The sequence below is a fragment of the Passer domesticus genome, chromosome 19 (assembly GCF_036417665.1).
Source record: "Passer domesticus isolate bPasDom1 chromosome 19, bPasDom1.hap1, whole genome shotgun sequence".
NCBI lineage: Eukaryota > Metazoa > Chordata > Aves > Passeriformes > Passeridae > Passer > Passer domesticus.
Genome location: NC_087492.1, coordinates 4,839,836 through 4,863,408, shown reverse-complemented (window position 1 = coordinate 4,863,408; position 23,573 = coordinate 4,839,836). Strand labels below are relative to the sequence as shown.

General features: G+C 58.7%; 2 protein-coding genes and 2 long non-coding RNA genes across 4 annotated transcripts; 1 reads left to right on the top strand and 3 right to left on the bottom strand.

The window, feature by feature from the left end:
* Window positions 1–474: 474 nt before the first annotated feature.
* TLCD2 (TLC domain containing 2) lies at window positions 475–5,778 on the bottom strand. The gene is made up of 4 exons (XM_064394713.1): window positions 4,966–5,778; window positions 4,512–4,594; window positions 3,993–4,075; window positions 475–2,336 (listed from the first exon to the last, which is right to left on the bottom strand). The coding sequence occupies exons 1-4, from the start codon at window positions 5,637–5,639 to the stop codon at window positions 1,971–1,973; spliced, it is 1,206 nt and encodes a 401-aa protein (XP_064250783.1). The 5' UTR covers window positions 5,640–5,778; the 3' UTR covers window positions 475–1,970.
* A 6,313-nt stretch (window positions 5,779–12,091) lies between these two features.
* Window positions 12,092–18,551, top strand: LOC135283594 (apoptosis-inducing factor 3-like). Its single transcript, XM_064394545.1, has 18 exons — window positions 12,092–12,547; window positions 12,632–12,741; window positions 12,821–12,930; window positions 13,322–13,366; window positions 13,460–13,541; window positions 13,712–13,824; window positions 14,244–14,330; window positions 14,520–14,611; window positions 14,791–14,921; window positions 15,455–15,570; window positions 15,960–16,031; window positions 16,374–16,437; window positions 16,834–16,910; window positions 16,990–17,107; window positions 17,234–17,332; window positions 17,711–17,786; window positions 18,184–18,288; window positions 18,413–18,551. The coding sequence occupies exons 1-18, from the start codon at window positions 12,378–12,380 to the stop codon at window positions 18,453–18,455; spliced, it is 1,710 nt and encodes a 569-aa protein (XP_064250615.1). The 5' UTR covers window positions 12,092–12,377; the 3' UTR covers window positions 18,456–18,551.
* On the bottom strand, window positions 14,239–17,498 carry LOC135283595 (uncharacterized). Its single transcript, XR_010349303.1, has 4 exons — window positions 17,409–17,498; window positions 15,431–15,587; window positions 14,759–14,821; window positions 14,239–14,400 (listed from the first exon to the last, which is right to left on the bottom strand). It is a non-coding gene; the product is annotated as an uncharacterized LOC135283595 (long non-coding RNA).
* A 2,038-nt stretch (window positions 18,552–20,589) lies between the features above and the next one.
* Window positions 20,590–22,694, bottom strand: LOC135283951 (uncharacterized). Its single transcript, XR_010349533.1, has 3 exons — window positions 22,532–22,694; window positions 21,294–21,347; window positions 20,590–20,948 (listed from the first exon to the last, which is right to left on the bottom strand). It is a non-coding gene; the product is annotated as an uncharacterized LOC135283951 (long non-coding RNA).
* Window positions 22,695–23,573: the final 879 nt, after the last annotated feature.

The window sequence follows — 23,573 nt, the reverse complement described above, 5'->3', positions numbered from 1 at the left end:
GGCTGCCATGGGAATAGGGTTTGTTCTGGAGGGATATTGGATGGGGCTGGAGCCGGGGTGGTTGGGTGGCAGGCCGGGGTGTTGCTCCCCAGCAATTAATTCCCTGATGGAGATGCTCCTTCCAGCCCCATGGTCCCCTATGCAGTGAGAACAGAGGTGAGTCCTTCCCAAAACCTTTGAAGCCGAGGCAGTGGCAGTTCCCATGGGGATGGCCAGGCACAGGGCATCCCTCGGTGACCTGCAAAGCCACTGCTTATCCCACCTTAGCCCTGTGGGAAAACCACGGCGGATTAAGAGGAGCCCAAAGCAGGCTGCCCTGGCCCCCAGCCCCACGTGCCTGGGGTCCAGGACATCCACGTGACAGCAGGAATGTGGGAGCACAATCCAGGCCTCGAGAAACACCCCGGCGTGGGCAGAGGCAGCGTTTTTAGCTGAGGCAGAGGCTGTGCTAAGGGCAAGGATCAGCGCAGCAGCTCCTGGAAAACTTGGAATTTTATGCAATACATGGGTCAAAGCAAAGAGAAAGCCCTGGGTGACAGTTCTGCTGCAGCTGGGGGCTGTGAGGGGCACACGGGCACCTCAGCACTGCCTGAGGTGACAAATCCAAACCTGGAGTAGCTGTGCCCAGCACCTGGAAGCTTCCCTGCTCTCCACAAATAGAAATGTAAGCAGCTTTGGCCAGGCATTGTCTCCAGGCTCGAGCTGCCCATGGATCACTGTCCTTTCCCTGCCCAGCAGGAATGTGTCCCCATCCTCAGAACACGTGCCACCCTCTGCGAGCAGTGCCTGCTCTTCAGACCAAGGGGGAGATTTTGTGTGAAAGCTGATTTGCCACACAAAGGAAACGTGCCCGAGCCGGTGGATTCCTCCAGCCTGGCTCACGTAACTCCAGGTGGGATGATCCTGTTACACACACAGTGCTGGGGGGCACTCCACTGTGAGAATCAGTGAGGAAATATGGAGTGGAGAACATTTAAAAACCTACATCTTCCTCCACAGAAAGGAAAGGGGAGGGAAAAAAAAACCCAACGAGAGAGGTAGAGTGTGCCAGTGTGCAGTGTATTTTCACTCCATGGCAGGGGGACAGGGGTAAGGACTGTGCCAAGCAGTGACACCCCCAGTCTGGGCTGGCATGCTGAGTCCTTTTGTCCCCTCTCAGTCCTTTCCCCTCGAGCCACTTCATTTGCAGCCATTTATTAAAAGCTCGTGTTAGTAAGAGCCTTTGCTGCCGGGTGAGAGCGTTACCCCGGGCTCTGCAGCACAACCTGGCATTCCTGACGTGCCTGAATCCTAAAAAGTGCCTGGCAACCCCACATCTGTGGGAAGTGACCATCACACAGCCACTCCTGCTCTCCCACGCTCATTTATGGGCACTTAAATTATTTTGGGACAAAACAACGCGGGAAAAGCTCCAGTTGTCAGGAGAGGTTGGGGCTGCACCCCACAGTGCCCACTCAGCCTGGGCAGTCTCCTCAGGGAGGGTTTATCAGTGCAGGGTTTGGTTTTCACTGACATCTCCTGGAAGGCAAAGCCTTGGAGCCTGTCTTGCTGGTGGTGTTGCACAGAGATCCCTCAGAGAACTCCGTGTCCCGTGGCTGATGGGACCCTGGGGCTGCAGCACCCAAGGGGCTGGAAACACCCCGTGGTGTGGGGATGTCTGGGAGGGCAGTGGGGAAAGTGCTGCTCTGCCCCCTGCTCACCTCAGTGGCGCCCCGGGGAGCTCTGAGAGCTGTCGAGGCTTCTCTCAGCACCTCCCACTTGTCCAACCACATCATCCAAAAGCGTTTGGGGAGCAGAGCCACAGCGCCTGGTCCACGAGCACCTCTCTGCCGGGCAGGGCCCAGGATCTTGAGCCACAAGCAAAGCCTGGATGCTCTGTTAGTGCAGCCCCTCCTTTCAAGGTACCGAAAGAGCCGCGTTCACCCTCGGGCGCTCCCGGGCTCGGAGCTGCCCCGGTCGCAGGGGAGGAGCTATTCCTCCTTCTCCCGCCTGGGCTTGAGGAAGTCGCTCCGCAGCAGGCGGTAGAAGAGGATGATGTTCATGGGCGTCATGATTGCCATGCCCGCCGTGCCCACGGCGTAGGTGGCCGGGGGCACGTTCTGGCGGTTGAGGAAGAGCCAGCGGGTCATCCAGGCCAGCGTGGCGATGCGGAACACCACGTAGGTGCCCAGGTTGGCCAGGCTGTTGAGGCGGTAGCAGGCGGTGTGCACCAGGTTGGCCATGAGCAGGATCTGCCGCAGGTGCAGGAAGATGGAGTTGATCTCCACCAGTAAAGCCACGAGGGCAAAGCCGACGTACTGGTGGAGCAGCACGGCAATTCCAAAGCAGATGATCACCTGGGAGGAGGGAGGAGAGGGGCTGAGCCCAGGGGCTGGTTGCTCCCAGCTGCTGCAAGCTGGAACCCCTTGGGCACAGGTGGAAAGGATCATCACAGCAGTGCCATCCTGGGAGGATTGCAGCCTCTGGCACCTCCTCACCATTGCATGAAACCTGAGTGGGGTTTTTTGTTCCAGTGGGAAGAGAAGGAAACAGCTCTGTGAGCCCCAGGTTGGCTGAGGAGACAAAGCAGCCCAACCTACCCTGGTGTAGCCTGGAGAATGCAGCCCGTTGTGGCCCAGCAGGTTTTTCCACACCCATGAATGGGCAGGAAGGGAGACTGTAGCCCGGGGCTATGGGTGCTGCTGGCTCAGAGGCTGTCCCCAGGGCAGGCACCCTGCAGGGATTAGGTGGCTTTGGTGTGTCAGAGAGCCCCCTGAAGCACCCCGGGGCTGTTTGGGACAGCATTCCTGCCCCTCACCCTCCCTGCCAGGCAGGGGGACAGGCTCTGCCTGCCCACGCTTCAGCACACTCAGTCCTTTCTTTGGTTTATGCCATTAGTGCTGTGCTCTGTAATGAGATTATCTGCTCCGTTAAATCACTGTCTTGGCTTGAATTAGTGCTATTGTGGAGATGAACTTTTGGCTCACCAGCAGCAGCCAGCAGAGCCCCAGGGCTCACTGGCAGAGCAGGTCTGACCACCCCTCTCATCCCAGGTGAGTCCAGCACTGCCCCTGTGCCCTCCCCAGGCCCTGCACGCCCTGAGCCTCCCCAGAACCCTGCAGCGTCTCCACTGCCCAGCTCCAGGCTGTGCCACCCCCTGCCCTGCAGCACCCACAGTCTCAGCATCACAGACTTGTTTGGGTTGGGAAGAACACTCTGGCACCTGGACATTGCAGGTGATCAGAGAGAAACTCACACAGGGCACAGCAAGCCAGGCAGGGTGGGGGCCCTGCAGCACAGCTGCTGCAGCCACAGCAGCCCCAGGTGGGTGAAAGCACCCCGGGGAGGGGAGGTGGATGGAGGGGATGTGCTGCCCTTGCTGGCAGGTGCTCAAAAGGGCAAGAGCCACAGGAGATGAGCTGCTCACCTGGGCCAGAGGGGACACGGGGTCACTGCTGCCAGTGGCACTGTTGTGGATCAGCCCATGCTCTGTACACATGTTTTTTCCTACCCTATTGGGACACACAAGACGGGTGATGGACTTTGGACGTGATTAGCATAAGATATTTGATAATCAGGATGCCTTGGCAAGAACAGAGCTGAAAATTAAATCAGACTGAGAAGAAAATTACATCAAATTCTGCAAGCAAGAGATGTTGTAAAATGTGTAAGTTTGTTTATGTGATGATGAACCCAGTCATTGTAGTAAAAACTTACTAGCTTTCCTAGAAGAGTATATAATCATATGTAGTCCACAATGAATTTGGATTCTGACCAGCTCTCAGTCTCCCCATCTCTCTCATCATCACTGATACCACCCCATTTTTGGGCCTTTCTGGAGACCCTCTAAGAGTACAGATCCTGAAGGACCAAGAGGAGCTCCAGGCCCTGCTGTCCGGGCTCCTCTCCCCAGGAAATAAAATCAGACTTTGTAGCAGGCAGCAAACCCCCTCAGAGCCAGCAGGAGCCCCCATCCCCAGCGTCCCTGGTGGTACCTGTGCTGGTGCACTCACCACAGAGTGATGAAAGAGCAGCTCCCAGGACTGATGAAGTTTCTGATTGCACAACATGTCCACAAAGTCTTCAATGAAATAGCCTGGGATTGGGGAGGCCATGAACAAAGAGGGGGTCAGGAAGGGCAGTGCCAGCAGATCCCCCCTGCCCCAGTGGGCTCTGCACCTGAGTGCTGGTTACGTCTGTGTGCTGGGGAGCCACACTCAGCAAAAGAAGGAAACTGGGGTGCTTTGGGTCCCTCTTGCAGTCACTCTGCAGGATGTGCTCCCAGGAAGAGGCACCAACTGACTCCTCCAAGCCCATGTGGGCCCTTTTGGGATGCCCCGAGGGTGCCCAGTACCTCCCGGCTGCGGCTGCCGTGGGACAGAAAGGAGCCACTGTCCTTTGCCAAGAATAGGGCGATTGTTTGAGGTGCCTGAGACATCGCGACATGGCTCGAGGGGCTGGTGTCAGGCACCGCCGAGCCCGCGGAGACCCCCGGGGGACGGAGCAGGGGACAGTCCATGGCCACACCTCACCTACAGACACGGCCACCAGGCTGTGCGCCCCGGGCGGGTGTGTGCCCACCAGGTCCTTGGACATCTCGGGGTGGAGGTAGAACCTGACGGGAGAGAGGCCGTGAGTGCCGGGCAGTGCCTCCGGTTCCCATTCCCCTGCCGGTGTCCTCAGCACCCACCTGGTGCTGCCGACCCTCCCCCGCGACCTCCTGCTGCCCTCTCCACCCACAGCCACCCCTCTCCTCCTGTTTTCCCCGCAGTCTCCCCATCCCTGGTCCCTCGGACCTTCCTCCCTCTCTCAGCGCCCCGCAGTCTGCATGTCCTCACACCCCCAGGCTCCCCAACACCCCCATTCCTCGCGCACCCCCTCGGCCGCCGGTCCCCGTCGGGTCCCTCGATGTCCCCATTCCCTCCCAGAGCCCCGGCTCCCCCGGGGCAGCCCGGTGTCCGTGCGGGGCCCCGCGGTGCCGCTCACCCGGCCAGCGCCCCGCCGCCGCTGAGCACGCTGTGCGCCAGCGATGTCCAGATGTTGCGCCACTTCCAGCGGTTGCGGCGGGCCGAGGGCGGCGGCGGCACCAGCCGCTCCAGCCCCCGGTTCAGCAGGCGGAAAGCGGCGAAGGAACCGGCCACCACCAGCAGCCCCGGGCTGAAAGCCATGGGCGTCCAGCGGCCCGCCGGGCTCCCATGGGACCGGCCTCGCTGCCCGCCGGGCTCCGCCTCGCCCAGCCCCGGGCCCGCCCTGGGCACCGGCACCGCCCCGCCGGTACCGCCCTGCCCGGCCGCTCCGCGCTCCGCCCGGGCGGGGCACGGCCAGGGCACCCCCGGGGGAAGGGCCGGGCTGCCCCGGGGCTGGCGCTGGCAGCTCCCGCACGGCCCCGCGCAGGGCAGCGCTCCCCGTCGGGCCGCGGGAGCGGGAGAACGGGAGCTGAGCCCCGGGCATGCACCCGCCTTCCCCGGCACCGCACGGAGCGGGCTGAGAGCGTGGCACGGAGCGGGGAACGCGTGTCCCGTCGCTGTGCGGGAGCTGGAGGCGCTTCCCTCGTCCCCCGGAGTTTCCTCCTCCACCTTGGTGCCGAACGCCTCTCCCGTGAGGTGCTGCTGCCGGTGGTCCTTCACCCCAAAGCCTCCCTGGCAGCTGATGCCCGGCATTGTCTCCTTGGGCAGAACTTCCCCAAGCTGCTCAGCCCGGGACCACACCACAGCACCGGGGCTGATCGCACACCAAGCACGGAAAAAGACTTGATTGCCGTGCCTAAAACTGCTCTGCCCACAGCACTGTTATCCCGCATCCCCCTGTCCCATGCCTGGTCCCGAGAGGAGCTCCCCGATGTCTGGGATACCCCAGCTCCGCTGTCTGGAGGTTGTGGAAATTCACAATCCCGTAGCCACAATTTTAGTTCTACCCTACAACTACGCTGCTTTTCCAGCTTCCCGTAATTTGATCGCTCCCTTGTTGCTTTTTGATGTCTCCAGCAGAAGCTGCTGCTCAGCCCTCGCTTCCCCTTCTGCCGCCGGGCTGAGTCACCGTGTACACACCGATTAATGTCAAACTCCACCTCTGCTTTGAGGTATTAATTTTAGATGAAATCTTCCACTTCCTCTTGGCTGAAACAGAAGCGTGTGGAGCCTGAGCTCTTAGTTGCTGTCCTGACTTTGGGGTGATGGACACAAAAACATCAAACACACACCGATGGAAGGGAGGCTGAGTGATTAAATCAAATTGGGAGACGGGTGAGGTTCTTTTCCAGCCTAAACGATTCTGTGTTTCTATGATGGTCCCAACTGGTAGAAAGGCATCTGTTCATGCTGCACAAATTTGCTTAAAAGCCAGGCAAGACAATGTACTTTCATAACAGTTACGTGGCAGGGAGACAGTGCCTGAAGTAATAGGCAGCCCTGAGTGCTCAGGGGATTTTAAATAATCTCGTGTATTAGGAGTGCAAGGATCACACAGGCTAATCTGCTACTGAGAAGACCAAATGCAAAGACATTTTTGTTCAGCATAAGACGTGCTGAGGAAAGAGAGACATGCCTTGGAGACGTGCTGGGCTGCTCAGGGCACTGAGGAGAAAAATCATTTAACAATTAATTGAGTATAAAATTGCACAGAGCCGGTTTCCGAATGAGAAGTCGTCTGCGGTGGTTTAGCCTCAAAAAAAAAATCTTGACTGCCCTTTTCCCTGGTGACAACTCATCCCTTCACCTTCCTGCAGGGAAAGTCCCGGACTGTGAAATGCCTGCAGGTCCAGCCCTGTTTCCCCAGGGGCTCCTCCATTTGCGTTTATCCCAAAGATGAGCATTCAGGGCTGGGGAACAGGAATAGTTAAAATGTTTCTGGAGGCTGGAGAGCTTTTACCTGCCACTTCTGCATGGGAGGAATTTAAGCCGTGATTAATTGAGCCTCTGGTTCAAGGACTTTGATCCCATTGCTAGAGCACGACCAACAGTTACATATAAACTACTTTTTTTGTGTCATTTTAGCCCAATTTAATTTTACTTCCCATTGAGCCGTAGTTTCTTACAACCCGGATTCCAGCCTTTTCCTTCCTCTGCAGCAATGGCATTAACCGGGGGCGGTTTTGGAACTGCAGACATCCAAGCCCAGTTAGAAACAAGTCCCCTGACACCGGATCAGGCCAAAAATTCAACCACACGCCACAGGCTCGGGGGCCAGGCTTGTCCCAAAAGAACCCGAGGGGAAGAGCGGGGACGGGAGCTCCGGGCGCCGCTGCCACAAGAGGTCCCTGCACGCCCGCCGGAGAGCCGGGAGCCGATCCCGTGGCATTCCTCATTCCCACCTTATTTGGAGATACTGCCTTTTTCACCCAGATTTCCAGAAGTTTTCCGACTGTCCCCAGACGACCTGATTTTCTGCGGGGATGCAGCCCAGGCCGGTGCCTGCTCCCAGCAGGGCTGGGGACTCCTGGCAGACACCAGCAAGGACATGCCCGGGTCCATCCCATCATCCACGGCACCACAGCTAATCCCACAGTGGGGGCTTCCCAGCAGCAATCGAGGAGTAAATCGAGGGTACAGAATTTTATTAAATAGCTAGACAATCGTTTTTGTCTCCCTTTCCCAGGCTGGGGTTTCTCTGCTGAGATGTACAACCCATTTTCCACAATGAAAAGCTGGCAGTTTAGTGATAATCCACCACAGGAATTCTGCCAGCTGAGCTCTGTCCCCCTCAGATGCTCCCCAACTACTCCTGGGTGGGGTTTGGGGTGTGCTTTTGCACTTCTACCATCCCTCACTTAAGGAGGAGCCCACTCTGCCCCAGATTCCACAGAGGAGCCAGCAGATGTGGGAGCCAGGCACAAGTCATGCTCCTGTTCCTGCAGAGCTTCCCTCCCTTAATCTGCCTCTCTGCATCCAGGGAGTCATAAAACCCATCTGCTCACCTAATGCCAGACCTGGCTCACACCTGGGGTAATCTGAGGAGTCCAAGAGCTCAAAACAAATCAAGCAGTTTGGCTTCCAAACTTTAATTAGCTATTGTCTCCATCCGTCTCTAAACTGTGTCACCACTCTGTCTGCTCAGGCCATAAGAAGTCAGATGATGTAGGAATGCTTTATATATCCACATCTCCATCCAGGGAGTCTGGAACTCCACACTTCTGAAAGGAACTACTGTGCAAAATGCAGGTTCTGCATGGCAAAGCATTGCAGAGGCAGCTGTGGAGAGAGCTGAAATCAGTTCAAACTGGAGCAGCCACCCCTGGCAGCCAGGAACACCTTCCTGATGTGGAAGCTGGATATTCCCCAGGTAGAACTTGCTGTGGACATGGAAGAAAGGAATTTCAGTCTCTGTGAGTGTGGTGAGCAGCTCCAGAGTTTAAGGCAAGAAATGCCAAAAGTCAGCACTTCACCACTGACCTCAGGACTTGAACTCATCTGGCAGAGGAAATCACCTGTGCTTGCACCACAGCCTGGAGTAAACCTGGGTCAGCCTGGGTTAAACCTGGCAAACCCCAGGTAAACCTGGGTTTGCCCTGCCCAGGGCTGCCAGCTCTCACTCCTGAGGGCAGGGCTTTCCTTGCACCCACAGGGTTTGCCCAGCACTGCAGGTGCTCTGCTGCCCAGGCTGCTCATCCTTCCCGAGGTCATCCCTGGAATGCAGTGTCTCCTGGGAGCTTCACAGGACCAGCACGTTCTGGTGCCAGACACCAGCAGAAAAATGGGCACAGCAGGTGCCTTCTGCAGCCTGGCAGGTGGGAATGTTCCCAAACCACCCAGGCAGAGCCTGCTTTGAAAAATGACCCCAGGGCAGGTTGATCTGGACGCTCTTCTTCTTCTGGCCTTCCCTTTTCCCAGCACTGGAAGGATTTTTTTTCCCCCCTCAGGACTTGGCACAAGGGGCTTGTTGGAGAATCCCGTGTAGCCAGCAGTGTCCCTAAGGATGCTGCAGGCCCAGCTGCTCCTCCAGGGCTCTGCTGGACCAGCTGTCAAGGACCAGTGGCACAGAGGATGTGCTCTCTCCTCACTCCAGCTGCACAGATATGCCATGGGATGAACAAAATTCCACTGGCTGCCAAATCCCCTTCAAGCTCAGCAGCATGGGCAGCTCTGCTCTGCTTTCTGCAGCTGCCATGCCCCAAATGTTTTGACTTTCTGAACTGTTTATGTGCTGTTATTAGCCAGGTTTCAGGTTCCTTCTTTCCTTCCCAGTGCTCACTGTGAAGTGGTGCCAGGTGTCTGCCAGGCCTGTATCCCATCCCTCACCATCACCAGACATGAATGCTTAGGAAGAAAATGTGAAACATCACATATAATTATTCTTACTCTCTAAGCAAATTCATTCCCACTAAATATTTCCTTTTCCCTGTCTTCTTCCCTTGTGGGATAAACATTTTTTCCCCTGTTTAATTCACCAGTCTCGAGCTTAAGTAATTTTTGATGAATATGTATGTGCTTCATGATTACATCATGATGCATTTACCACTACATGGGGTTTCATTTCTTGCATTTCAGACAGGTTAAGAATGAATCCTCCAAGGTGGAAGCACATCCCAGCCCCCACACCCAGCTCAGCGTCACAGCCTCTGAGCCCACTCAATTCCTCCTGTTTTACAAATACCAGCACAGGAGCTTCCCCCCTGCATCTCCTGCTGCTGCTGGCTGCACAGCTTGGAGCAGGTTAGGTTCCCTCCTGAATTCTCTCGTTATTAATATCACAAACCAAGCTGTTCTGAGAGCAGTGCCCCATTAATCACTCCAGCTCTGCTGCAGGCTTCACCTCGCTTCCTCTTCCTGCAGCTGAGCAGTTTGACTCTGTGGGTGCTGCTTGTTAAAATCAGTGGGTCTGGCAGAGCAGGGAAGGGCACTGAGCTGGGAAAAAGGTGGGAAAAAGATGAATCCACACAGCCATGGCATGAAAAAATGTGCTACTCCAGCTGGTGGTGGTGGGAGCTTGAAGGCAGGAAAGTTACACCCTGAAATCCTTGCCTCTAAACTCGGGTTTTCTGGAGGGCCAGCAGCCCTGGGGAGGCACAGCAGAAGGGAAGGTGTCTAATAAAACCCAAGGTCAGCTCAGCAGCCCGTGTGAGTCAGCACCAACGTGGGTGGCAGATCTGCTCTGAGACGTCTGATGCCCACCTGGGCTCTCTCTGTGGTTGAGGGCACCACTTCCTTGTCCTCTCTTCCTTCCTATGTTTAATCCTGACTTGTGCTACAAGCAAAGGTCTAAAACCCTCTGAGTAACCACCTGTGGTTTACCTGAAAAGGGCCAGAAGATGTTTACAGAAAATCTTCCTGAAAATCTGCCTCCAATCCCACCCCAGTCCCTCGAGGGCATATTGTGCATTCCTGACACACACTAACACCCCTGCAGCCAGCCCCAGCTTCTCCCCGACACCCAAAGCCCTTTTCCACGTTGTATCCTCTGTCTATCACCTTTTTAATATCCATCCTGTCATCTTTGCCTCTGTCAGGCATTTTGTTTTGCCCTTTCCCAAAGCCTTTCCTGCTGCATCCAGCAGCCCAATCTGCTGCCCAGCCCTGCAGTGCAAACATCCCTGCCCAGGACCAAGCCCCACCTGCCTCATCCCAAAGCTGCACACCTCTGTGCCTGCCCCTTTGCCCGTTCACTGCAGGTTTCCATCCCTGGGCAGACGTTTTTCCAGCGATTTCTGCTGAGTCAGAGGAGGCTGCTGCTCCTCCACGTGGGAACGCGCTTCTGGGGAATAATTACACAGGGTTTAAATACGGACATTTGGCAGCCAAATTGCTTCACATTCAGGCTCCTGGCCAGGAGGGCAGAGCCCAGAAGCTGCTCATTGGTGCTGTGAGAAAATCCCTCATTCCTGTGGCCGTCGTGGGTGTGCAGAGCCCGTGGGCCGGGATTGCTGGGACCCTGCTCAAGGCTTGGAGGGTCCCATGAACTGAACTGCTTCCCAAATCATCCATCCTGCACTGATCCAGCATCCTGCACCTGCCTTCTTCTCCAGGTGATACCCACCAGGGGAATTCATCCCCGCTGCTGCAGGATTTGGGAAGGTGCTGCTGGCAGGGAGCTGATCCCTGTGGATCTCCTGTTCTCCAAGGGAGATGATGGAAGCACGCTGCTGGTAACTCTTCCCCCCTTAATTTTTGAGGCATATTTTAAGTTGTGAAGCATATTGACTGTGAAATAGAGATAAGAAGAAGAGGAGACACAAACAGTGTAGGTGTTACTCCCAGTTTTTTGCAACTCCCACTTTGTTGTAAAAATAGCCCAGCAAGCAGCACCCTGCTCCAAACCATCCTTCACGGGCCAGGGGATGAAGGGATCCTGTGCCTGGACATCAGGAGCAGAGCTGGAATTAAGGCACATGCAGAACTGCTGGAAACTTCACATTCCTGAAAAGTAACAGAGAAAAATCCTACAAAAAAATCGAGTCAAAGAATTTTAAGTGTTGTGAAAATATATCACAAGTAGCAATATCGTTCCAAAGTGCTGCAAAAATACCTTGTGTTGTTGAGCTGGAGTGTTGTCCACCAGGAAAAGGGGCAGTGGGAAGGGACCATGGGATAGCACTGAACCCCTTGAGTTTCTGGTCACACTGCCCATGACACAACCCATCTTTACACCACACCTGTGCCATAATTCCTATGTGCCCTCAATTCTTTTGCAACTCTAAACCCCAGCAAAATACCCTTAATTAGGCCCAGGCCAGTTGCAGAAATCAGATAACACTGCCTGGCTGGCTCTGCTTGCAGGAGCTGCAGCTCCTGAGGGATGGGAGCGTTGTGCAACTCGGGGAGAGCCTCACCAGCCGTGGGCTGGCAGCTGTGCTGAGACACCAGGGTGTCACCTCACGGGAGAAAGTCACAGGCAGCAGCAGTGGTGGCTCTCTGACCCGGGGGACAGTGCCTGGACCCCCCTGGCAGGACCAGGTGAGTACCCAGCCGTGCTTCTCCCAAAGAACCTGGGACTGGGGAAGCATGCAGGGGAGTGTGCAGGAGAAAGTCACCACCCTGCACCAAAATCTGCCTTAAATTGTCTTCCTCTGCTCCATTTCTTGCTTTTTCCCCCTCCAAAGTAGAGAGGGAGATTCCTAATCAGCCTCTCAATGACTGCTGAGGCACAGAGAGCACTAAGGACCAAGGGGGTTGGCTGTTTTCTAGCCCAGGAGGTATTTTGGGCAGAGATTAGTGCTTTCATGGCAATTACCATGAGTAACATCTCTGCAAAAATGTTGGAGAGGCTTTGGAGAGGCTGAAGCATCTCTTTAGACCCAGTCTGAGGGAGACATGGGCTATGGCAGCAGCAGCTCCCCATAAATAATTGTGTTTGTTTACAAGAGCCATTATCACTCTGCTCCCTCCCCCTGCGCTGCAGCTGAGCGTAATGAGACACAGGGCTGGAAATGAGAAGTGGGGTAATTCAGAGGGGAAAAGGGCAGAGGAATGGGTGTTGGGTTGGACAGAAAGTTTAAAAAGGGGTGTTTGAAGGTGATTTTGGTGCTTCATCAGAAGTTTGGGGCCCTTTGGGTGCCTGCCAGTGCTCCCAGCAGCATGGACAGCGGTGACACCATCACTGAGGAGGTGTGCAGGGAGGACGACGTTGGGGATGGACAGTGAGTGCCTGGGGGGGTTTGGGGGGGGTTGAGGTGGGGATTTAGGTGGGGATTTAGGTGCCCACCTCTGCACCTCTCCCCCAGGCTCCTGGAGGTGATGGTGGCCGGGTACCCAGTGCTGCTGGTGAGGAACAGGAGGGAATTCCGAGCTCTGGGCAGCAAATGTCCCCACTACGGTGCCCCGCTGAGCAAAGGTAACCCCAGCCTGGGCAGGGGGACAGAACCACCTCGGGGAGGGAGGTGCTCACTGCCCAGCTCGGGGGTCTCTTGCAGGGGTGTTGAGAGGGGAGAGGCTGCGCTGCCCCTGGCACGGGGCCTGCTTTAACATCAGGACTGGGGACATTGAGGAGTACCCTGCTCTGGACTGTCTCTCCTGCTTTAAGGTGACTCCTTGGCCTCCCAGCTGGGTGGTCTCACGTTCATCCTCTCTCCCAAGCCCCCTGCCCTGACCACAGCTCTGTCACTCAGAGCTTCACCACAAGGGATGATTTTGGGATTATGTGACTCCCTGCCCTAAAGCTCCTTTCAGTCAAAGGTGATGCCACAGATCCTAGCAGTCCTCGGAGCCAGCACAAGTGCTTTTGGAAAGAAAAAGAGGATTTACAGCTCTTCCTCAGTGCTCTTAGGATGAGGAGAAAAGCTCATGAGCTCCTCAGCATCATGTGACATCCAAGATCAGAGGCAGATGGCACACTGGACCAGGATCTCCCAGGAGAGCTCCTACCACAACCTCACGACGCAGCACTTAAAAACCCTCTCCTTTCCCTCCTTCAGGTAACAGTGGAAGATGGAAAGGTGTTCATTACAGCAAAAAAGAAGGTACTGACCTTACCTGCTGTCACTGAGCACAGGCAGTGCCTTGGGCTGAGTGTGACTTGAGCATTTTGCTTTTTTTTTTCTTTTTTTTTTTAGGACCTGGAAAGCAGCCTGAGGGTGAAGGACACGAGCAGGAGGTGCCTCCTCAACAAGAACACCATGCTGCTGCTGGGGGGAGGTCAGAGAAGGGATCTGAGCCCTGCTCCCTCCACACACTGAGAGCTGCCACTCTCCTCTCCAGGGAGGACTGACCTCCTCCTCCTCCTCCTCCTCCTCCTCCTCCTCCTCCTCCTCCTCCTCCTCCTCCTCCTCCTCCTCCCCAGTGAGGTGAGATGAGCTCTCTTGCAGGTGTGGCTGCCCTGGTGTGTGCAGAGACTCTTCGCCAGGAGGGCTTCACAGGCAGGATCATCATGGCCACCAACGAGAAGCACGTCCCCTATGACAAATCCAAGCTGAGCAAGGTCTGTGACACGGGCAGGGCTGTGCCTGGCACCACGTGTGGCATGGGCACCACGTGTGGCATGGGCCACACTCAGGGCCAGGAGCAGTGGAGGGAGCAAAGCTGGAGTGCTGAGGCATCCAAAAGCAATAGGGGTGTTATTTCCAGGAAAAATTCATTTTCCTCCCAGAAAATACCTGATCAAAGTCAACATAAGCTGATGTTTTTATCTGCCTTTGTTGTTTTGTCTCCTTTCTTCCCACTAAAGTTTGGTGGTTTTTCTGAGGAGGGCACAAGGTGATGGGGATGGGGCAGTGTGGGGAGCTGTGATTCACTCGTGTAAAATTCACCTTTTTTCCAAACTGACTCCACAAGGAACACTTCAGGAGAATTGCTGCCTCTAAGAAATGCTTTATTTCACATTTTTTGTTGTGTTTCCAGGAAATGAACTTGAAAGCTGAGGACGTCTACCTGAGGAAACCTGAATTCCTCGAGGCTCGGGGCATAGAGTTCTGGACAGAGAAAGAGGTACCAGAGCAGCTGAGCTCAGCCCTCAGTGGGGAGGCTGTGACACCGACCTGTGCATCCAGGGATGGACCTGTGGGAAGAGGGAGAGAGGATCCCAGCTCCCCTCATCTCCCCTGGGTGCCCAGAGCAAGGGCAGCACAGAGGGGGGAGCAGAGGATGGTGTCTGATGTGAGCCCCCTCCTCCTGCAGGCAGTGTCCGTGGATTTCCAGAGGCAGGAGGTTCATTTCATGGATGGCTCCTCTCAGAAGTACCACCAGCTGCTGATTGCAACAGGCAGCCAGTGAGTGCACAGTGTCTGCCACAGACAGGGCTTGGGGCAGGACAGCACTGGGATGTGGTAGGAACTGAGGTGGAAGGGCAGAATGGAATGACACAGAGGTGTTTGTGGGTCTGTGCTCCCTTCTCCTTCTTTCTGTTTGATTCATACCATGGAATGCATCCGGAGTCTCTCTCTTCCAGCTCTGGTGTCCTCAAAGTCCCAGGTGCAGACCTGCAGAACATTTGCACACTCCAAACCCCTGAAGAGTCCAGCAAGATCTTGGAGCTGGCAACTGGGAAGAACCTGGTGGTTGTGGGAGCTTCATTCATAGGTACCAGGCTGGAGTGGGTGTCAGACCCCCAGTGAGAGCCTCCAAACCCCTTCTGTGTGTGTGCACACTCACTGCAGGCCCTCGGGGAAGGGATGTTCCTTTCCTGCCCGGCTGGGATCCTCCCTGGAGCTGCTGGGGGTGTGTGTTACACAGCACACACTCATTCTTTCCTCTGATAGCCAGAAACTTGGAGAGCTATAAACAATTGCTACACATGGACAGAGGGAAATGTGCCTTCTGAAAAGGTCACTGTCCTCCAGAGGAGCTGCATTCCCCAGAAGCACTGGGAAAGCAAGGGGCTAGGGCACAGAAAGGGGTTTGTTTGGACACAACCAGGAGCTATTCTTTGCATCCCCTAACATCCAGGAGAACAAAGAATAGGGGGGAGCTAAATACCTCAGCCCAGAAATGCATAGCAAAGCAGTTCAGCACTGGCAGCACATCAGCTCTGCTCTCTGGAAGGGGAGAAGGTTCCCAAGGGGGCAGGTTGATGCTTGCAGCAGCCTTACCTCGGGCATGCCTCTTCCTTGCAGGGATGGAGGTGGCTGCCTTCCTCTCAGACAAGGCTGGAAGCATCTCAGTGGTGGAAAGAGAGGAGTTCCCTTTCCAGCACGCCCTGGGTCCTCAGGTTGGAGGTGTTGCCATGAGGGTGAGCAAAACCTGGGGCTGATTTCCAGGAGGAGAACACATGATATCCAAGCAGCCCCGGGATCACATCAGCCCAGGAAACCTCGCCCCTGTGCTGAGTCATGACTCTGCATGCCCAGCCTGTGTCCTCACCCACCAGCTCTGCACACACGGCTGGTCCCACTCTTTCTTCCCCCCACACACATCAATTCTTCACCCCAAAGCCACCTCACACAGCAGTCCTGACCAGCACAGCAGAGAAAAGCCAGGCTTTGTGTCCCTGCAGCAGCCAGGGACACAGATGGAATCTCCCTGGAGCAGCAGCAGAGCTGCCTGCCTGGCTTTTGGCTGGGTACAGCTGTTTTTATAGCCTGGAATTTCCTAATGAATACTCAAACCAGTCCTTTTCAGATGCTGCAAAATAAAGGGGTGAAGTTCCACATGAAAACAGAACTGTGTGAGCTGAAAGGAAAGGATGGAAAGGTCAGTCATGCCTCTGTGATCCCTGAACTGTTAATTTTAGGGGAAAAAGGCCCAAGTTGAGCTATAACCCAGGGCCTGCATCAGGCTTTCCTCTCCCATGCCTAGACCCTCCCTTCCTTTTCACTGAGCACAGCTCTGGGCTCAAAGGGCACCACTAAATGTTCCTCTCCCAGGGACAGCAGTGTGATTTTCTTTTACATTCCCAGCAGCACACATTAGTTGGACAAGGTGATCCAAACCTGGGGAAGAAAAAGAGACAGCAAAGAGCAAAGCAGCAGGGAGGCTGTGGGAATTAGGACAGAGGTTTTAACTCTTTATTAATGACCTTTCCTTCTTTCCTAGGTCACAGAGGCTGTCCTTGCCAACGGAGAGAAGCTCCCTGCAGATGTGGTCGTGGTGGGAATAGGTAAGAGACCCCAGCTGGGACAGGGAGGCAGATTTGGGAATGGGAAAACATCCAGCAAGCCCAGGGCATCACAGCTCCTTTCCAGGACACCATTCCCTGCTGTTATCTTTCCCTCTCTGCTATCATCCAGCCCTTCTGCTTGGCCCCAGCACCTGGAGAGGTCAGCAGCCCACGAGCACACACGGGCAGGAGGAGAGGAGCTGCTGCCACTCTCTCTGTGCCTTTGGCTCCTGCTGAGCCCCACGGGTCCCTGCTGTGTCCTGGGCCCAGCTTGGCTGCCCTGCCCTGGCTCAGCAGCAGCCCGAGCACAGGTCACTGCTCCAGCAGGAGCAGGAGCTGTGAGGCCAAATCTCCCCCCTGTCCCTGCAGAGCTCATCCCTGCTGCTCTCCCCACAGGCTCCAGCCCCAACTCGGCGTTCCTGAAGGGCACCTCCATTGCCAGGGATGACAAAGGTGCCATCCTGGTCAATCTGGTGAGTGCCAGCTGAGCAGCCCAGCTCACACCCCATCCCTTCCCTCCCGTCACTGCACTAATTGCCTTTTGCTCGTTAGCACATGCAGACCAACATCCCCAAGGTCTTCGCTGCGGGGGACGTGGTCACCTTCCCAGTGGCTCTGCTGGATGGGGACAGGTCCAGCATCCACCACCAACAAGTGGCTGAGGCCCATGGTGAGGGACCTGTCACCTTCCAGCTCCCTCGGGGAGGGGAATGGGGCAGCAGGGACAGCAGGAGACACGGGGGAGCAATTTTTAAGGAGCTGCAGGAGGAATATTCAGTGTGTTGGCTCCTGCCAGGTCACTGTGCTGCTCTGAACATGCTGAGGAGAGGGGAGGAGCTGCACACTGTTCCTTACTTCTGGACCACAATGCTTGGGAAAAGCATCCGCTATGCAGGTAGGGAGGGAGGGCAGGGAGGGCAGCAGAGGAATTCCCTCCCCCAGCAGGGTCTGGGGCTGTAAACAGAGCTCACCTGAAGCAGCTCAGGCTCTGGACTGGCTGCCATGGTGAGTCTGAGCCCCGGGGCTGGAGCTCACCCAGAGCTCTGGTTCCTTGCTGATCTACAGTGGGTTAGAGGTCACAGAGGAAGAACTTCCCTCTCCACACCAAGGAGAGGCTCAAAGTCAGTTCTGCTTCTCAGTCCAGGGCCTTGATGTCTGCTCCCCAGCCCCGTGCCAGCCCCAGGCACTGTCCCCTCTGTCCCCAGCACGCTGGCTCTGAGGTGGGGTGGTGCAAGCTGCTGTGCCAGGGCTCTGAGCAGGCTCTGTCCCACAGGCTGTGGGAAGGGATACACAGACACTGTTGTGAAGGGCAGCCTGGAGCAAGAGAAATTCCTGATCTTTTACATCAGGTGAGTGAATCCCTGGCCATGCCCTGGAATCAGGGCACAGCCCTCTCTCTTACAGCAGGGATCCCACAGAGGCCCCACATCCCCTGGCTGGGCACCAAAGGCAGCTGCTGGTGCTGAACCAGAGAAAACCAAAGCAGGGCAGGGAAGGAGAAGGGAATGAGCTCAAACGATGACACCAGCTGGGCAGAGAGCCTGGGACACATCTCTGCCTCTGCCCCACTGCTGCCAGGCTCAGTGCCAGCTCCCAGCAGTGCCAGGCAATCTGCCACGAGTGCCTGTGCACCCTGCAGCAGCAGCCAGCCTGCCCTGAGCCCTCTGGAGCACAGCTGCTCCTGGCCACGGGGATGCTGAGCTCTGTACACTGAGGAGATCCACACTCTTCCTCTTTCCATGCCAGGGATGGCCATGTGACTGCAGCTGCCAGCCTGAACTGTGACCCCATGGTGTCTCTGATTGCAGAAGTTTTGTACTTGGGGAAACAAATCTCCAAAGAAGAAGCAGAGTAAGTGACATCCTGGCCGAGCTGGTGGGTGGCTCTGGGCTGTTCCCCACGTCAGCAGAGCCCACTGAGAGACACAAAACCAAAAGGAGTCCCTGCAAACCCCCAACCCACCTCTCGTTTTCAGGGCCTGTGACATTGGCAACATCCCCTCGCTGGCACAAAGCTGAGTTTGGTGTGTGCCCCCTGCCAGGGGCTCACAACCAAGTGCCAACAGCTCCACATCCTCCCAGCCTGGAGCAATAAAACCATCAGCAAAGCTGAACCCAGCACCTGCAGTCTGTGTTTGCAGACAGCCACTTGTGCTGGGCACAGCTCAGCAGAGGAGGATGCCATGGCCTGGGGCTGAGCTGAGGCTCAGCAGCCACCACACAGGCACAGATGCAGCAGCAGAGCCACAGCAGCTCCTCCTGCTCCTTCCCTGTCGGCGGGGAGCTCTCATTTAGCACACCGGTCACGCTGACCTTCTCCTTTGCAAAAACACATTTTCCCAGCGAGGGGAGCTGTGACCCAGACGAGCTGCTCTCCCAGCAGGGAGCGGGGTGGGCTGTGTGCAGGGACTTGCACAGGATACCCTGCCCCTAAGGACAGGGGGGTGGCACCAGCCTCCGAGCCAGCAGCACCTGCTGGCAGTGTCACTGCTGCCTGCAGTGTCACATCAGCTGCTGCACGAGCAGCCAGACTCTGGCAGAGAAGCCCCAGAGCCAGCCCTGCCTGCTGTGGCCCTGCATGCTTGGAGGAGGTGGCCAGATGCTGGAGGAAAGAGTTACTGGATTTCTGCATAGCCAGGCTGTGCTTTCTGCAGGAAGCCTTGCACTTACTCACCAGTCACATGGGGCTGTGCAGGAGGAAGGGTAAGTCCAGGAGCTGGGCAAGTTCCCACAGGGACACTCAGTGAGAGCCCAAACCCCTCTGCTTCGACAAGAAGTGCAGGACAGCCAGAGCCTGAGCCCTGTGCTCAGCAGCTGGGACACTGCAGTGCTGCTTTTGTGTTAAACACCCAAACCTGTCCTCTGGCACCCCACATTTGACCTGAAACACAGTGTTTTACAATTCCTGACCTCACAGGTTTGGTGCTGCTGCTCTGAAGGAGCCACATTTTACCCAGGAAAGAGCTGGGTTTGCAGCACAGGTTGTTCCGTCCTGACAGGGAAGGTGAGGATTTGTGAGGCACACAGCTCTCTCACACACCAACCTGTGCTGCAGAAGAGGGGGAGCACGGCCCAGGAGCTGCTCCTCCCTGCCCTCAGGCACCCCCCAGCCCGAATTTCTGCCCCTCGCTGCACTCCAGGCTGTGCTGGGCACTGAGCAGGTGCCAGCTGCTCTGCATGGGCTTGCAGCAGGGCAGCTGTGGTGGGAGGAACTGATCCAAGGGTGTTCAGCAGTCCCAGCCCCTCTGGGTGACAACCACCCCAAAGAAACTCAGCTGCTCGTAACCATCAGCAAGAACACACCAACTTTATGTAAGAAGGAAAGACCCCAGGACAACAGATTTATTCTGCTTGCACCACTTAATGGACAGCAGGCCACTTTCTGTGCTTTGCTGGGTGCCAAAGTTTGGGAGCAGCCCTGCCTTGGGCAGCTGGAGGCTGGGCAGGCAGATGGAGTTGAGATTGTGCAGACATTTCAGCACAGGGCTGTTCCTCCCTGCCCGCCCTCGGAGCTGGGATGAGCTGTGCTCCTCCTGGCAGGCTGTGACAGCAATGCCTGGACACTCCCCTGCTTCCCATTCACCAGGGCAGCTGGGAGCTGGTGCTGCTGGCAGTCCTGTGGGAAAGCCTGGCGTGCAGAGGCTCCCTGGAGCCTTCATTGGGAGCTCCCCTCGCTCAGAGCAGGGCAGGGGCTCCTCCAGCCCTGGAGAGCAGCTTCCAAATTCCTTCCAGGGCAGTCTGGAGCTTCTGCTCACCAACGAGCCAGAGCCTGGAGCACAGAAGAGCCCAGTAAAGTTCACCAGGGCCCCTCTGAGTGCTGCCAGCCCCAAAACCCCCGGAGAGGCTCGGGAGCAGCCGTGCAGAGCCCAGAGTGACTCGGCCCTGAGTCAGCCTGGCCCGGCCCCACCGCGCCCAGCCCGGCTGGGCCAGCCCTGTCCCCAGGCTCCTGCCATGCTGCAGGGTTAGTCCAGCTCCTGAGCCCAGCCTGTGGCTCAGGACAAGCCCAAAGGATCGCCCCCTCCACTGCAGGCCCCCGAGTGGCATCGCTGGGGACACGGCTCTGGTGCTGTTGCCACTCCAGGGTCTGTGTCCCCACCATCTTCCCACCTGATCCAGGCAACCCACGGGCAACAAACGTCCCAAAACTGAGCAGTTGAGCAAAACAACGTTTAATGCTTCTCTCAGTCTCCTCCCAGCTCAGTGCCACCCCACTGAGGGGGGGGACACAGTTTGGCAACCCTTCTGGCACAGCTGCCTGCAATCCTCCAGGAGACTTTCTTCATCCCGGTCAGACTCATCCTCAGCCCTCCAATGCACAGCACTCTGCAGAGTGGCTCATCCTGGTGGCTCAGGGCACGGCTCTGGCTGGCATCCAAGGTCCCAGGGACGAGAAGAGAGTGGCTACATTCAACAGTTCTTCAACTGGCAGCTTTAGCTACTGGAGAAGGACATAAAGCTTGCCACTGAAGAACTGGTGCTGGTTAGCCAGGAGCAGGGTGGGCACGGCAGCACCTGGGGAGGGAACAGACATTTCAGAGGCAGGATTGAACCATGCTGTGTCACCACAGCAGCTCCTGTCCCTCCTCACAACGCTGACCCACGGCTCTGGCCTCCCTCCAGGGACACCCCCAATCCAAGGGAATCCAGAGGCAGCTCCAGCCTCAACTCTCCCACCCCTCCCCGCTCCCAAGGCAGGTGCTGCTTGAGCTCCAGCCACCCCACACCACGAGGAACAGGCAGGGCAATCCAAGGCCGTTCCTGCTGGAAAATAAGAGATAAAGGCAGCGGCTCGGGCCGGGCCGGCGGCCGCAGCAGGGAGGGCACTGCAGGTGGGGGGACAGCATTCCCAGGGCTCACCTTGGGCATCCATCCCGGCTGGCAGGGTCCCACCTGGACGGGAGCCAGCTAATCCTGACGGGGGAGACACTTTGTCAGGCGGGGGAATGTCGGCCAGCTCAGCCCCTTTCCGAGCCGTTTTGTCGGAGGGCGAGGACGCCAACCCCAGCGCTGGTGCTGGACCCCGGGAAAATCCCTTTTTTCCACAGCGCGCAGCGCTTCGGCTGCCGGGGACCGGGTGTGGGAACCTCCCGGGAAAGCGGGCACGGCGGGGGACGGACGGGAAACCCCCGGGGGCCACCGCAGCATCCTCGCAGCGGCGTCACGGCGGGCCCGGGGCAGCGGGGGAGGCCGGAGCGCGGTGCGGGGCCGGGGCGCAGCGGCGGCGGCGGGGCCCGGCGGGGATGCCGAGCATTCCTGGCGTGCCGGGTACATCTGGTCCGGATTCCAGCGAGCTGGTCCCGGCCCCGCTCCACCCCCGCCGGCCCGTGAATCAGCACCCGCCGCCGGAGCCACCGGCCCCGCCGGCACCGGGGGCCCCGCCGGCACCGGGGACCGACGAGGGGGGGCCCTGTCGGTAACGGGGCTCCCACCCAGCCCTTCTCAGCACCGACGGAGCCCAGCGGCTCCGGGCAGGGCCCCGGTGGGAGCTCACCCCGCTAGTGAAGAGCGCCGTGCCCCCGGCCGTGCCCCTCTCCCGGTACAACCGGGTCACCCCCCCTCCCCCAGCGTCTTTCCTCTCGGTAAAACCGGCTCCCCCTCCCCCGCTAAGGGAGGCAGCTCCCCCCGCGCCGCTCCACGGCTCCGCCGCTCCCCGCGGGCCGCCCCGCCGCCCTCCCGGCGCCCCGCCGCCCGGGATGCTCCGCTCCGTGCCCGCGGCGGGGAGCGGCCGCGGGTCAAAGTCTGCCCAGTCCGGTCCCGGAGTGAAGGTCACCCCCGGGGCGGCCACCGCCCGTGGCGGGGAGGCCCCGGGGCGGCCCCGCCCGCCCCGCCGGGACCCTCCGGCGGCGGGAGCGGCGCACGGCCCGGCCCCGCTCCCGCCCCACCGGCACCGGGGCGAGGCCGCCCGGCCCGGGCGGCGCCGCGGGGCCCGGAGAAGGGCGCCCCGCGCCGCACCCCCCGCGGCCGCCCTGCCCCGGGGAAAGGTGACCTTCCCTAACGGGGCACGGCGCGACCGCCCGAGCCCCGGAGCACCGGGGGCGCCGCGCGGGGCTCCGCCACCCGAACCGCCCGACCCAGCGCGGTGCCGGCGGACCCACCTGCGCGGCTCGGGCGGGCAGGACGCGGGCAGGGCTCGGCTCGGCTCGGCCCGGCCTGGCCTGGCCCGGCGCCGCCGCCCCGCCGGTGCCGTGCCCGGTGCCGGTGCCGCCGCCTCCCCCCGCCGCGCGCCGGCTCCGTCCCGGATCAGCTGGCGGAGTCATGACGCAGCCGCCCCCGGCCACGCCCCCCGGCCCCGCCCCCGGGCCAATCGCCGGCCGGCACCGCCGGCGCGCGCCGCGCCCGCCCCCGCGCCGCGATTGCCACCCGCTCCCGCCAATGGCGGCCCGGCGCGGCCCGCGGCTCAGCCAATGGGAGGGTGAGGACGGCGCTCTGCCCCGCCCACCCCCGAGGGAGAGCTCGGCTCCCTCCCGGCCGGGCGGCGGTTGCCTTGGGAACGGACGGGGCCACCCCGCCTCGGGGCACGCCGGGAGTTGTAGTGCGGAGCGGCGCTCCCGGCGTGCCCCGCGTGCTGTGAGTTGGCATTTTCGAGCGGGTGAAGGGGCGGCGGGGGCAGGGCGGCTCCGAAGGGGCTCGACCCTTCCGCGGGCCCCGGGCGGGGCGTGGCGCTGCCGCGGGCACGGCCCGGCCGCCCCCGCCCGCCCCCGCCCGCCCTCGGGCGGCGCCTCCCAGTGCCGGGGCTGGGGACACAGCCCCGATTCCGAGAAGTTGCTCTAAGTCCTCGACCAATCAGAAGTGAGCGCTGTGCGCGAGCACCAATGGGCGGGCGCGGGGGGCGTGGCCGCAGGAACTCGGCTGACCCCGATGACTTGGCAGCGCCGCGCCATGACTGGACAACTTCTTTAAAGGGGCCGCGCCCGCCGCGGGTGCCGGCGAGGCAGAGCGCAGCGCAGCCGCGGCCCGGCCCGGCGCGCTCGCCCGCTGCCCCGCCGGCACTCCCGGCGCTGCCGCCGCCGCCCCGCGGGGCGAGGCTCCGCGCTCCGCTGCCCCTTTAAGGCCGTTTCCTGCCCTTCGTCCCAGTAACAGCTGATTGCAGCGGGCCGGCGCCGGCGGGCCAATCAGCGGCCGCCACGTCCCGCCCAC